The sequence below is a fragment of the Nomascus leucogenys genome, chromosome 3 (assembly GCF_006542625.1).
Source record: "Nomascus leucogenys isolate Asia chromosome 3, Asia_NLE_v1, whole genome shotgun sequence".
Lineage (NCBI taxonomy): Eukaryota > Metazoa > Chordata > Mammalia > Primates > Hylobatidae > Nomascus > Nomascus leucogenys.
In genome coordinates this window covers 102388232-102402427 of record NC_044383.1, presented here as the reverse complement: position 1 = coordinate 102402427, position 14196 = coordinate 102388232, and the positions used below count along the sequence as shown (strand labels likewise).

Below are 14196 nucleotides of genomic sequence, written 5' to 3'. Positions count from 1 at the left end.
TTTATATACTAATTCAGCTTTACAACCTGAAGGTAGAAACCAATTATATGGGACAAGAACTGCTTTGATGTAGTATTTCTTATCTAAGACACTGTTAAAATGCTCAAATCTTACTAGTTTAAAATAAGAAATGAGGACCAAAATACATGGTGTTCTTTATCCTAAATTCCCTTTGCCTGGTGCAAAAATAATGGTTCATATTTTATCTGAGTGTTCCCAACCCATCCTCTTCACATTACACTTCAAGGTACTGTGGCGTGCGAAAAAGAAGTTTGGCTCAATTTCAGACTCAACCATCACCTCTCCATGCGGTCTCAAGTTAATAAACTTCCCTGGGCCTGAGTTTCTTCATCTGTAAACTAAGAGCATGTGAGAGTGCTCATAAAACATTATTTGAAAAGACTGGAGAGCAAGCATAAGTGAGTAGTGTCCATTGAAGGGTTTGTCCCAATAACTCACTGAAGAGTGTTCATGCCTTTCAGTCTGTGAGCTAGCAAAGATGGAGGGCAATGAACTAATGAAAAAGATATTTAGATGCATATGTTGTTTAAACATTTTAGCGTTGATGCATAATCAATGCACTTTGAATCAGGAAAATGCATTGAGTTGATTAAGATATTTCATCCATATGGCCTCTTCGCTTGAAATATTTCTGTGAAAAAGTATTGCCAACTCTGGAAATAGAGTTTAAAGAATGCTTGAGTACTTTATTACTAAAGTCTTTATTGAGTACTTTATTACTAAAGTACTTTATCACTAAACATGCATGTATTCATAAAAATTATGTACAGTTTTCTAACGTGTTTTCTTAAACTTTATACAAATGCTATTATAATGGTATGTATCATTCCTTTCATTCTTTAACTTACTCTCATCCTTGAACAATTTATTTTTAAAAATTTAATTTATTTTATGAGAGATGGAATCTCTCTATGTCACCCAGGCTGAAGTGCAGTGGCTATTCACAGGTGCGATCATAGTGCACTAGAGCCTTGAACTTCTGTGCTCAAGTGATCCTCCTGCCTCAGTCTCCTGAGTCGCTGTGTCTATAGGTGCATACCACCATGCCCAGTTATTATTTTAATTTCTATATAGTATTCCATTTTATATCTATAACTGTTTGTTTATCTTTTCTCCTGTGATGGACATTTAGGTAGTTTCCAAATTTTCAATGCTAGGATTCTTTAGTGGATGTTCTTGTAGTGTATCTTCTTGAGCTCATACAGCATGTAGTCTAGAAGTGAAACTGAGTAGTACACAAATATTCAGCTTTACCAGATACTGCCAAATTGCTCTTAAATTAGTTGTACCAAATCATACTACCACTAGTACTGTATAAAAGCTCAATTCACATTTTCCTCAATACCTAATAATGTGAGCATTTTAAATTGTAATGTGAAAGTATAAAATAGTATTTCATTGTGGTTTTATATATAATATTCCTAATACCAGCACATATAGAGGCCATGTTCCTGTCATTTTTATTAATTATTTGGGGTTTCTTTTTGTGTGAACTGCCCAATTATATCCAGGCATCATTATATCCTATGCCGATTTTTCTACTGTGTTGTCCTTCTCTTATCGATTATAGGTCTCAACGTAATGTGAATACTAATCCTATTTTGGGTTATATACTTTGCAAATATTTTCTCCAGGTTTTTGGCTTATATTCAAATTTTATTTCATAGTGACCTTGTTGGTGTAGAAGATTTTAACTGTGATGTAATAAATATTATCAGTCTTTTCCCTAAGATTTGTATGTGTTTTTGTTTTTGTCTTGCTAAAGAAAACTTCCCTAGTCCAATGTCCTCAGGAAGTTTTGAAGTTTGCCTTTTACAGTAGGCCTTTAAACTATGTGAAATTATTGTGTATGCTGTAGGTAGCATCAGTTTTTTTCCTGTATGGATTATTAGTGATTACAGTGTTATTTATTGAATCATCCATCCTTTCATCACTAATTTGTATATTTAGATCTCAGTTTTTTACTATGTTCAAGTATTCTATTGACTTGTTTCTGCAATAATCAAAAACATGCATTTCTGTTTTTCTGTGAATTCATTACATGGCCACTTTGGAATGTTTCCATGACTTCCATGGTTTCAGTTACATAAACAATAGTCCATGGACATCAATTTGCTCCTGATACTAACTCAATGCAGCAGTCATTAGTGTAGTCTTCCAAATGTTTCCAATTTTCTACCTTCTGGGAAATGATGGGATTGGCTCTTTCTACTCTCTTTACATTTAGACTTGACTATGAGACTTGCTGCCAGTGGGTTCATTCCTGAGTAGAACCTTTAAATAGAAGCTCTAGGAACCAGCCTGTGATTCACCACATTTTCCAATCCTGGCTCAGTAATCATGGAAGCATGGAGATAGAAACTCCCTGAGTGAGATTGACATTGAGCAGAGCTCCAGATGACCTTGAGTACCTTAATAGACCTGGAGCTGAGTGAAACCAGTTGTCTTAAACCACTGAGATTTTTGGAGTTGTTCATTACTCCAAGATGACCTGGCATATCCTTACAGATACAGTTAATGTGCTGTAATTTACAATTTGATAATTGGGGAAATGATAAACGAACACCCTGCATTTGTTAGAAGGTAATATTTATATGTTAATGTCTCTCTTTTCAATTCCTTCCCCCAACTGCCTTTCAATTGTGTCATTGTTAGGGCACTCACATTCTCTAATACCCATTACCTGTCAATCAAATTCAAGTTAAATTTTGATAGCATACATTACTTTTTTTCTCCCAGCCTGTATTTCTTCCCTCAAGCCTGCATTTCTTCTCTTGGAGTGTTTACATTTTTAAAGAAGTTACCTGAAAAGATCAATGTTTTACCTAAAATCTTTAATGATGATGATCATCTTTATGGCCCTACAGTGAGGGGTCATTTGTGAAAAGCAGGTAATTCTCAGCTTCCTATTATTAGAAAACATTGGTTTCTACTAATGTGATATACATTTGACAGTGGCTTTGATATTAATGATCCATAATTCCTTGTTGATGATGATTGCATTCATGAACTTGTGTGTTCAGTATCTGACTCTTATATTTCTGGAATGGTAAAGATAAGAGGGGAAAAGATAAGGAGTGGAGGTATTACTAAAAGGATATTTCCTGGGCAGATGTATCTTTTTCAAATAATCTCTCCACTGCTTAAATGTTCCCTTATATTAATAAATTCCTCCTAGATATGCAAAATCATCTCATCTTATGGCAGGGTTGGACAGTGGTGGAGGTGGGAAAAGAAAGGAACTAATATCCAGAGAACTATATTTTTAATCCTTCATACTTTAACATAAAGTACATGGATCCTTTGATTGGAATATTTGCCTCCTAACAGCTAGGAGGTGTTAGGGGAAGCAGTGGACGGTTGGATGGAGACGATGAGTCATTTTAGAGCCTGGGACGTGGCAGACATACATGGCAGGCAGACACTGGGGCTTTGGCTTTGATAGAGGGAAGGCTCAGGACCTCTCAGACAGAACACAGCTGTGAGAAGGGATGTGGTAATGGGCATAATCAAATTCCTGCTTTGTAGATTAAAAAAAAATAAATGTTGGTGTGGGTTACAGGCATTCTGAAAAATCATCTCAAGTGTCAGAAGCTACCATTTATACTTGTAATAGTTTCACTAAAGAATACCAAACATTTTTGATATTAGAATACTATCTTGCCAGGCTTTTTCCTCCTTAAAAAATGAATGTTAATTGGTTAATTCACATTTACATATCTCTCTTTTTAGGTGGTTCTTTGGAGCAATTGGAAGATCAGATGCAGAGAAACAACTGTTATATTCAGAAAACAAGACGGGTGCCTTTCTAATCAGAGAAAGTGAAAGCCAAAAAGGAGAATTCTCTCTTTCAGGTATGGGTATTGTTTTGTGTCATTCAATATGAGCTTGAGGGTCTGCAGTCATGAGCTTTCTGTGTGAACATGGACATGATTATTTAAAATTTGCCTTATTTCCTGTCTTTACAGTGGCACCAAAATTAATACTAAACTACTCAAGAGTAATATAAAAATTAGCCAAAAAGATACTGTCTATGGCTAGAAGTCTCTATAATCAGTTTCAAATATATATGCTCTAGATATGAAATGGAGAACTTGGATCTGCTGACATTTTCTAACTTTTGCATTATCTAGGATTCTTTTAGGGAAATGATATGGAAGAAACAAAAACTATACTGTTGTCAAAATTATCTTGCTACAATATAATTTTTTTCTTCTTCTGGCATTTCAATTCTCTTTACTGGTTAAACACAAAATGAATTGAAATGATTAATGCAAATATATGTGATTAACCCCATAATATGTAAAATTTGGTCAAATGTAGTTTTTCACTTAAGGATCAAGTACGTGTTTACACTGTCCCAGGAAAAAAGAAGCACAGGGGACCTGAAAATGTACTTAGTGGTTACAGGTACCTAAATATATGTCTTTGCTTTGAAAAAGCTGTATTTTTAGGTATATTACCAGGTTGCAGAATATCTTTTCTTTAAGACCCTACACTAAGTCATCTCTAAATATGAGGCTTTCTCTCTTCTTGCCCCGTTCTGTTCTCTGTATTGTCAAGGCCTGTCATTTGTGTTATCATCCCCCGTAAATATGTATTATTCTGTTTCTCAAATTAAATGTGAACCTTGTGGAGGGAGAGGCTTTGCTTCCCTATATTCCTGTTGCCCTGCAATAAATGCTGATTAAACATGATGCCCATTTGCCTCATTGTGTCTGCCTGACTCACTGAGCTGGAAATAAGGGCAGCCGTCATGATGCCGCATGAAAGCAGGCCATAATTCCACGTATATTGGGAACTTTGATCTGACCTGAACTCTGGCCAGGCTGTGTGTATTTGGTACACATTATCCTTCTCCACACTTGGTAGTCCCAAATATCAGGGCAGATGGGTTGGAGCTGGAGAGAATCAAGGGCAGTGGTTTTGAGGCAGGTGTTGCCGAGGATCCATACTTCAGGTCCTGACTATGCTGACACTGAGTCATGTGGTACTCCATGGATAAGAGGTTAGAGAATGCTAATCCATGGATAAGAGGTTAGAGAATGCTAGTTCTGACAGTTACTCTTGAAATGTGATTGTGTGTGATGTGTCAATTACCGTTTTTTTTGTTTGTTTGCTTTGAGACGGAGTGTCGCTCTGTCGCCAGGCTGGAGTGCAGTGGCTCACTGCAACTTCCGCCTCCCCGGTTTAAGCGATTCTCCTGCATCAGGCTCCCAAGTAGCTGGGACTACAGACACACGCCACTACGCCTGGCTAGTTTTTATATTTTTGGTTGGGACGGGGTTTCACCATGTTGGCCAGGATGGTCTCGATCTCCTGACCTCGTGATCCACCCCCCCTTGGCCTCCCAAAGTGCTGGGATTACAGGCATGAGTCACCATGTCTGGCCTGTCACTTACCTTAAATGTTGTTTATACCCAAGGTGATAATCAAAATATCTAATGACTGATATGGGATGGGCATTAGCCACTCAGAACAGATGCTCCACCAGGCTGGGACTTCACACCAGTCCACATCTGTATATCCAAGTGATATAAGTGAATATTTCATATAGCAATGGTTTTTTCTCATTATGAAAGAAACATGAAAAACTTTTCTACAAGCAAACAGCTTAAAGAAGAATAATCTAGAATAAGACTTTCTAAAGATGCATTTTAAATATCTAAATACTTTTCCCGTCAGGATTTTTAAAAATTCTTGATCTATAAGTATATTTTTTATGCACATATACATATACATATATACTTATACCCCCATACACAGAAAACAACACAATTTTTGTTTTGAAAAATTGTGTTCTGAAAATGAATTTTCAGAAGAGATTCTGCATCAAACATTAGCTTGTAAATAATGAAATACTTGTGTGTGTGTGTGTGTTTTGTAAACAAAATTCTCCAAAAAGGAATTCGAAAGAAAGAGACTTTATTCCAGTGAAGTTTGCAGACCCAGGAGATGCAGCCTTCTGTGTAAAACAAAGATACATTCCAGAGAACAAAGGGAGGGTTATGATTTCATAGAAAAATTACTACCCATGTTCCCAGTCAGTTTCATTTATGCAAATGAGGGATTCAAACTTGCTTAGTTCTGAGTGGTCAATACAGCTGAACCTTGATTGATTGTTAAAGTTGAGTCCTGATTGGTTGATACAGCTGAGTCCTGATTGGCCAAAGCAAGTAAGTTCTGAAAGTCCCGAAGTTAAAGAGGTGTGGATTTTCAGGAAACTCAGAGTATGTGCGTGACCTCTATCAGCAAATGGACCCTTGGTTCTATTTTAAATTTAGGACCAGTTAGCCACTTGGGATCCATCTTGAAGGACTGGCTCTTTCAGGTTAACTTTTGTTAATAGTGTATATATCTATAAATCTATCTCTATCTAGATAAATATACACAAATATGTGTACAGACATATGTATATACATATGTGTGTGCATGCATGTGTGCATATATGTGTATAACATGGATCCAAGCTCCATTTTTCTTTTCTTTTTTTTTTTTTCAGACAGAGTCTCACTCTGTCGAACAGGCTGGAGTGCAGTGGTGCCATGTCGGCTCACTGCAACCTCTGCTTCCTGGGTTCAAGCAATTCTCTTGCCTCAGCCTCCCCAGTAGCTGGGAATACAGGCACGTGCCACCACATCTGGCTAATTTTTGTATTTTTCGTAGGGATGGGGTTTCACCGTGTTAGCCTGGATGGTCTCAATTTCCTGACCTCGTGATCCACCCTCCCTGGCCTCACAAAGTGCTGGGATTACAGGCATGAACCACCACGCCTGGCCCACGCTCCGTATTTCTTATTTCTGTCCTGCAGTATCTTGTGAACATTTTTGCACGCCCTTTAATGTTCTCCTATTACTTTTAGAAGTTGCATGGTTATATCATCATTTATTTGACTTATTGTATATTTTGTACATTTTAATTATTTTGCTGCTATAAAATATGATACAGTGGACATCCTTACGGATAAATAGTTGAATATTTGAATACTTTCATGGTAATATATTCAGAGGAAGAAAAATCTTTTTGAAATCTTTATGCTTAGTAAGAAGAGTTATAAGATAATTCCTTGTTTAAATACATCCCTGTTTGTTTATTTGTCTTTGGCAATACGTATCAAATTAGGTGGTAGTTATTTAGTCAAAAGCTAGATCAAATGTTTTTAGATTAGCATTAAAAATATAGAAGAATGAGGCTGGGTGTGGCGGCTCATGCCTGTAAGTAATCCCAGCACTCTGGGAGGCCGAGGTGGGTGGATCACTTGGGGCCAGAAGTTCGAGATTAGCCTGGCCAACATGGCGAAACTCTGTCTCTACTAAAAATATAAAAATTAATGGGGCATGGTGGTGCACACTTGTAATCCCAGCTACTAGGGAGGCTGAGGCACGAGAATTGCTTGAACCTGGGAGGCAGAGATTGCAGTGAGCAGAGGTCACGCTGTTGTACTTCATCCTGGGTGACAGAGTGAGATACTGTCAAAAAAAAAAAAAAAAAGAAAGAATTATATTTTCATGCAGAAAACAAACTTAAAGTAGAATTACCTGAATTATATCTTTGAATAATGGCCAGGCTACAGTGACTGTTCAGAATACTCCCTAAGTAGAATATTACGGAACAAAACAGCTTTACAGGCTTAGAACAAAATTACAAGGATATTGGCTGTTATGTGCTGTGAATACTCTAGAGCTTGCTTATGGATTTAGGAAGCTCTGCAGGCCTTGCTTAGAGACCAGCATATCATTATAGATTTCTTTTCAATGAAGTCAAACAATTTAGTCTTTTAAACAAATTATCTGATTGCTATGTATTCACTGGGGGACAAAGTAAATGCATACCATTATGTTCTACTGAAAGAAAATTTTTCTTATTAGCCAGAGGGAAGGCTATACAGGAGAAAAATGGAAAGAAAAAGGGCTTTCAATATATCCACATTAAAACAAACAACCCAATTGCTGACTGTTGATTATTGCTAAGGATCTTCAGATATACCACTCATGGATTTATTTCTTAGTGCAGTTGTCTTCTTAATCAGTCTGGATTGATGGTCTTCAATTTTGCTGACTGCTGTGCTGCTAAAGGAAGGCAAAAAAATATCCCTTTTCTATCTCTTTCTTTCCCACATGAGTTTCCTTAGAAGTATTATCTTTATTCCTTAAGCAACAATGGCTTGGAGCTGTCAGAGAAGAGCTTCATGAGGGTGCATGATTTATTGATGCTGAGTGGGCTGAGAAGTAGCAGCCCAAGGTTGGGTGGGTGCTAATTGGGTTGTTGTAATCTCTGCATGGCTGTCTGCTCTTGTGAGGTCTGAGTAGATCTGAAAAGAGAGTTAGGGCCATGACACCTCTCATAACGGCAAGACACTAATTAGCTGTGAATTACAGCAGCGCTTTTGGATATTACATATTATATGTGGTAGCCAGAGAATCTGTCTTCATTAGATGCATGACAGATAGTTTTAGTGACCTTACTCTTATTTGTCATTGGTAGTGAATTGTTTTTCTGATGAAAAATACCAAATTCTAACTGCATGTCAACTGGTTTGGCTATTTCTTGACTTCAATCAATTACTTTAAAGGAAACTATTATTGTTATTACCATTAATATTAATTTGCTGGTTGGTGTTGTGTAAGCATTAGTATTATTTATTGTTTAAAGTACACTTTAAAGAAAATGCACTTTAGGGTCTAAAACTGAGCTGCAGCTGAGTTTTTCAGAGGAGATTCTGCATTGAATACTGTGATTTTACTTGAGGCAACTCTGCAGGTAAAAGCCTACAGAGTAGTAGAGCTTTCAGATTTTTCGTCATTGAAACCCGTTCAGCACCAAGCAATAATATATTGAAGATAATTGAAAAACGACTACATTGAGGCCATAAGGCAAAAGAGCTCATCAATAATATTCAGGGTGATGCATCTAGGAATTGACATTTACTTATACCTTTGTTTATTTCTTCAACGGCATTCAGTATGCCCACTGTGTGCCAGACCCTCTAGTAAGTGAAAGGCAGCCAAGACCAGCAAGGCAGAGTCCCTGAACTCAGTCTAGAGAAGAATTACAATACAGTTATTTTGTTGTGAGACAAGAGAGGGCAGGAGCCAAGTCTCTGAGGAGAGTCAGGGAAGGTATCAATTTGTGTTTTAAGGCGGCCGAAGGCGGCGGTGTGTAAATGATTATTTCTGGCAAAGACAAATGCACAGAGTTGTGAGTTTTTCTGGTGTTTTGTGGAGTGGTTGGAAGGGTGGAGGATAGTGCAGGTGTGTGGGTGCATGTGGGGAGTGGATGAAGGTGAGGAGGGATGGTAGAAAATAAGTGTGGAAAGGAAAGTTGGAGCTAGACTATTCACAACCTTGTATATAACACTGAGGAATTTGGACCTTGTTCTACAGAGCAAAGTTTTAGGCAGAAAGTAATTGGTGTAATCTGTCTGTTAGATGTTACCTTTGATATTGAGAATGGATGAGAGATTTGTAGGCAACAGTCTGGGGGGAAATGAGAGGAACACACACGGTGGAATCACTAGTTGCTGTTTGAAATTATAGGTGCAAGATGAGCAGAGTCCGTCAGCATTCTGCAGAGAGAAGCAACGGATCCCAAGTTCAGCTGGCTGCACTGTCTCTGCTCTAGCAGAGGGCATCCCCAGAAGCATAGGGCCCCTCTGTTTCTCGCTGTTTTTTATGAGCAAGTATGGGAGTCGCCCAAGGACTGGGGATAAAGACTGCTTTGGTGCTAAGCAGTCTGAGTTTAGTTATCAGTTATTTGGAAGGTTCTTTGGAAAGCCCAGCACCTGTGAGCTTCAAGTGCTGTGGGAAATGGCAGCTCCTTTTGCTCAGAAGAGGAAATCACTTGGCCTGTGGGAAGCTGAGTTCAGGTGCAGTCCCTACGGGGTGACAGTGGGACAGGCCTAGTGAACCCTTTGCTTTGCAATCCAGAAAGAGTTCCCAGTATTCTTTTCTACAGTCTCCTTTCTCCATAAATGAGAGCTTGAACCAGGACAGAGTTATGAGGAACGAAGAGAAAAGAATAGAGGTGAGAAATATCTAGAAGATAAAACCGACAGGAACTGGTGACTAATGAGAAATGGGGCAAAATAAGGGAGAATGAGATTCTAGGATGCATGTCAGATCTCTGACATGAGGGATTGGGGGATAGTGGTGGCTTTGGCTAAATGAGGTATTAAGGAGGAGATGATTTACAGAGAGATAGGAGGGAACCAAGGGAAATAATCTCAGAGGTGCTTGAGACACATATGAGTGAACATACAAGTGGCCATTCTCCTTTTTTTTTTGGTCAGGGAGACTTGTTTGTACTGATTTTGAGCAGAGTACTTTCTATGATAAAATTTCCTCACAGTGAACTTGGAGTTCCCATGGAGTATGCAGGACTTTTATAATAGTAGTTTGTGATCACTGTGAAGTCACTTCTTGAGAATATAATAGGCCTCTCTAGTGGCAAAATTTAATTGAAAAATAAGCATGTTAGAATTTTTAGAACCAAATAAATGTTTTGCTCTTCAAAGTAATTGACTACCATTCTACAAAGTATTGCACAAATGGTAGAATTGCCTTTTTAGAAAGAATACTACTTTATGTGATAATTATTTTATGTCCCTCAGCTGGGGTAATTATGTGTTCATTAAGGGCAGCTTTGATACTTGGAAGTAGGCAGAATTATCCAAAGCAACTTTCTGAATAATATGGATGATTAACTTGAATGATACTCTGGACTTGTAACTTTGTAAATATTTCTGCATGCCTTGTAATTAATTCTAAAGGCCATTCAAAAAGTAATGAGAACAGTAACAGCTTCCTTAGGAAAGTTGTGTCTCCTTTCTTGTTGACCTTGTGTGTATCCTTCATGTTGAACTTACAAATTAAAAGACTCATTTAAATTTGAGTGGCTTTTTCACTGTAGGTAAAAATATGCATCTCAAACTAGATTTTTAACTCCTTGAGTAGAAGAACATGTTTTTATTGCTTCTATTTCATGCTTCTTCTCTATCTTCATAGTTTACAGTAGAGTTTTGTAAAATTAGTAGCCACACAAACACCTTTTTACATTGTAGTCTACAAGGCACGGAGATAATCAAGGCCATTGTCATTGCCTTAAACCTTAGAAGTCTGGGCCATGTAAGATCACAAATAATCCTCCTATCTGCTGTGTTTCAGACTTATTTTAGAAAGACGATTTCACACCTTGACAGGTCAGTTTTTTCCAGGTAATAAGACTTTTGTAGAGGAAACACAATCAGAAAGACATATCACTTGTTAGTGTGACCCTCTATGTCTCTGTCAGGCACAGAGTTCAGTCCCAAACTCACTTTATACAGACCCTTTAGCTACCACGATTCTGTTGAAACTTCTGAGATCTTCAGAATCATTCTAATGTGACTCAGTCCAATCACAAAATGTTCTAAGTTTTTTTAAATTATTATTATTATACTTTAGGTTTTAGAGTACATGTGCACAATGTGCAGGTTTGTTACATATGTATCCATGTGCCATGTTGGTTTGCTGCACCCATTAACTCGTCATTTAGCGTTAGGTATATCTCCTAATGCTGTCCCTCCAATGTTCTAAGTTTCATCATCAGTCCCTTGAGCCATTCATTCATTCTTCATTTAAAATTAATGCGAACATTGTGGCCACTAGTGTTTGTCAGTAATTCTATTACCATTAACTACAGATGTAAAGACAATTGTATGTCCCAAGAAGAGACACATATTAAATGACTGGAAAAACAAAAAATATTGCTGCTTGAATTTATTATGTAATGAAACTTCTATGGATTCAGGGAGCATTTTGATATTGGTTAAAGATGTTTTGCTTTTTAAAAAGTGCACATGCTGCAAAAAGAGAATGTTATGTTAATAACTCCAGTATCTCATATAAAATGTATTAAATTTTAAACATGTTGGTGCCATCTTAGAAAATGCTTTTTAATTAAAGTCATAATTTAGTTGTGTTCAGCTTAATTGCAAATATCATTGCCTATAATTGCAAGTGACTTTTTCTGTGAGTTATGGTATGTACTGCCTTTTCTAAACATTACCAGTGATAAGTTATATTTCAAATGTTTTAAATACTCTATAAAGTTAAATTAACATTTTATTATGTGCACACATATCTGTGTTTGCATCTGTACCCACACATATACACGCAGATGCACAGGCAAAGAACCTTTTCCTCTAGGGCACTGGTTCATGAAGAAATCTTATATCTTACTGAAAATTCATAAGTAATATTTCTAGAAATATTCTTTACAAGCCTTGTTTTCTTTTTTTTTCCCTCTTTTGCTTGTCTGTGAACCCCTCATATTGACTTGTCTTAATTTTCTTTTCTTCTTTTGCTTACCTTGGTTTGTTAAAAAGATTTTTTGTATTGATATTTTGAGCAATTTGGAGGAAAACATAACAAAGAAATAATGCCTATTATTACCCTTTGGATGCTTCTTTATAATAATCAACTTCAGATATTAAATAAATAAGTAGGAAGTTGATAAGTCATGTGAGAAATTGCTGTATTTTTGTAATTCATGATATATTCTACCCCCTTGATTTTTTCATTTTATTAACAGCTGAAGTAAATTGATGCTTTATTTACATTTTGTACTTTCAGATTAAGATAGTGGCTGGAGTTAGCATCCTCCTACTTCCTATTCAACTATTCAAAACATACATAAGAGATGCAGAATCATAGTAGCTCTATAAACTAAGTCTATCAACCAATGATTTCTTAGAATCTGGGTAGATATTCTCACACCTTCAGTGTGAATGTAGGTTGAGATGTTGTTAAGTGGCTGGAATAGACTTTGACCTATGCAACAGATCAGTGCTAGCCAAGTTGAAGATAGGAGGATGCTTTCACTCATGCTCAGTGTGTGCCCCTGTTTTAGAGAGGCAAGATGTGCAGTTAGTGGAAAACCAGGCAGCTTCTCCCCTCCTAAGTGGAACGAACTCAATGATCTGGCCCTTCCCTAGGCACCACATAGCTCCCTTCATTTCTATTTACAGATTTGTTGTCTGGTGTGGGCTTTCTTCCTGGTTTGCACATGGCCACCTTCTTATTGTATCCTCACATGGCACAGACAGAGAGAGGGCTTTGGTCTCTTTTTCTTCTTATAAGGGCATTAATCCCATTATGGAGGCTCCACTCCTCATGATCTAATTTAAATTTAATCGCCTCCCAAAGGCTTCACCTCCAAGCCCCATCACATTGAGATTTAAAGCTTCAATATATAAATTTTGAGAAAGGGACACAATTGCAATTGCAGGTCATAACAATTGCAAAGTATTAAATTCTGTTTCTTATTGTCAGTGGCCATGCCAGTAAAGTAGGGGAAGATCCACTCCTTTTCTGGCAAAATCATAGGGATTGAATATTTGTTAGACATTTCTAATATGTTTAGAGACTTAATGCATTTGCAGCCCTGCTGTGTATGAGTTAACGGAAGAAAGTGTAGACTCATCCAAATGCATAGCGAGGAGGACAGGCACATGTTTTTCTAAGTACCAGGTTTCTTTTCATTCAAAGATGAGTATAATGACAAAAAAAAAAAAAAGGCGTTGTGAGATTCTGGATACCCAATAACAAAATTTCCCAACTTATCTTCTAGGACCCCAATTCTTTGATAAGCCAATAGTGTTTCACTGGAAAGAGGGTTCAGCAGTTAAGTGCACTTGAAAGTACCCCATGTTACATTGTCTCTGCCTTGACTTGACAAAGCATATTAAAGTCTCTGATAAGTCTTATGGCAAAGAAATAGAACTTTTTCAACCCCGAATATCTCAAACTACTTGGTCAGAGAACCATTAAGTTTTCTATAAAACATGTTTTGGGAAAAAGAATACTGTAAGAGATGACAATAACTTGAAGATAGAAAACTCCTACATTTGAGACATAATTCACTGAAAGGAACAGTAGATAAATTTTGAAATGATTTGATTTGAAATCTCAGAATACAAGAAAGCACAAATTCTATGAAATTAAGCATAAAAAGCAGCATGAAAAGGCAATTGATGAGAGATATCACTTAGTGATATAAAGAGCATACTTGAGATGCCCTTTGGGGAAAAAGAATAATAGATGAAAGTTTTTGAGGACAGATGATGCAGGAAGAGGAGAAATTTCTTTGAAATTTATTAGAATAATTAAATGCAAGCAATAGTTAAATACGTAGCAT

The 14196-nt window shown here is 37.0% G+C and overlaps 1 protein-coding gene across 1 annotated transcript in view; it reads left to right on the top strand.

Annotated features, from left to right (window-relative positions):
- The window catches only part of FRK (fyn related Src family tyrosine kinase), a 105353-nt gene that overhangs the window by 48522 nt on the left and 42635 nt on the right, over nucleotides 1-14196 (top strand). Inside the window, exon 2 of the mRNA XM_003255598.3 lies at nucleotides 3754-3875. Within this exon, the coding sequence (XP_003255646.1) occupies nucleotides 3754-3875 (122 nt within the window). The remainder of the gene's footprint in view (nucleotides 1-3753; nucleotides 3876-14196) is intronic.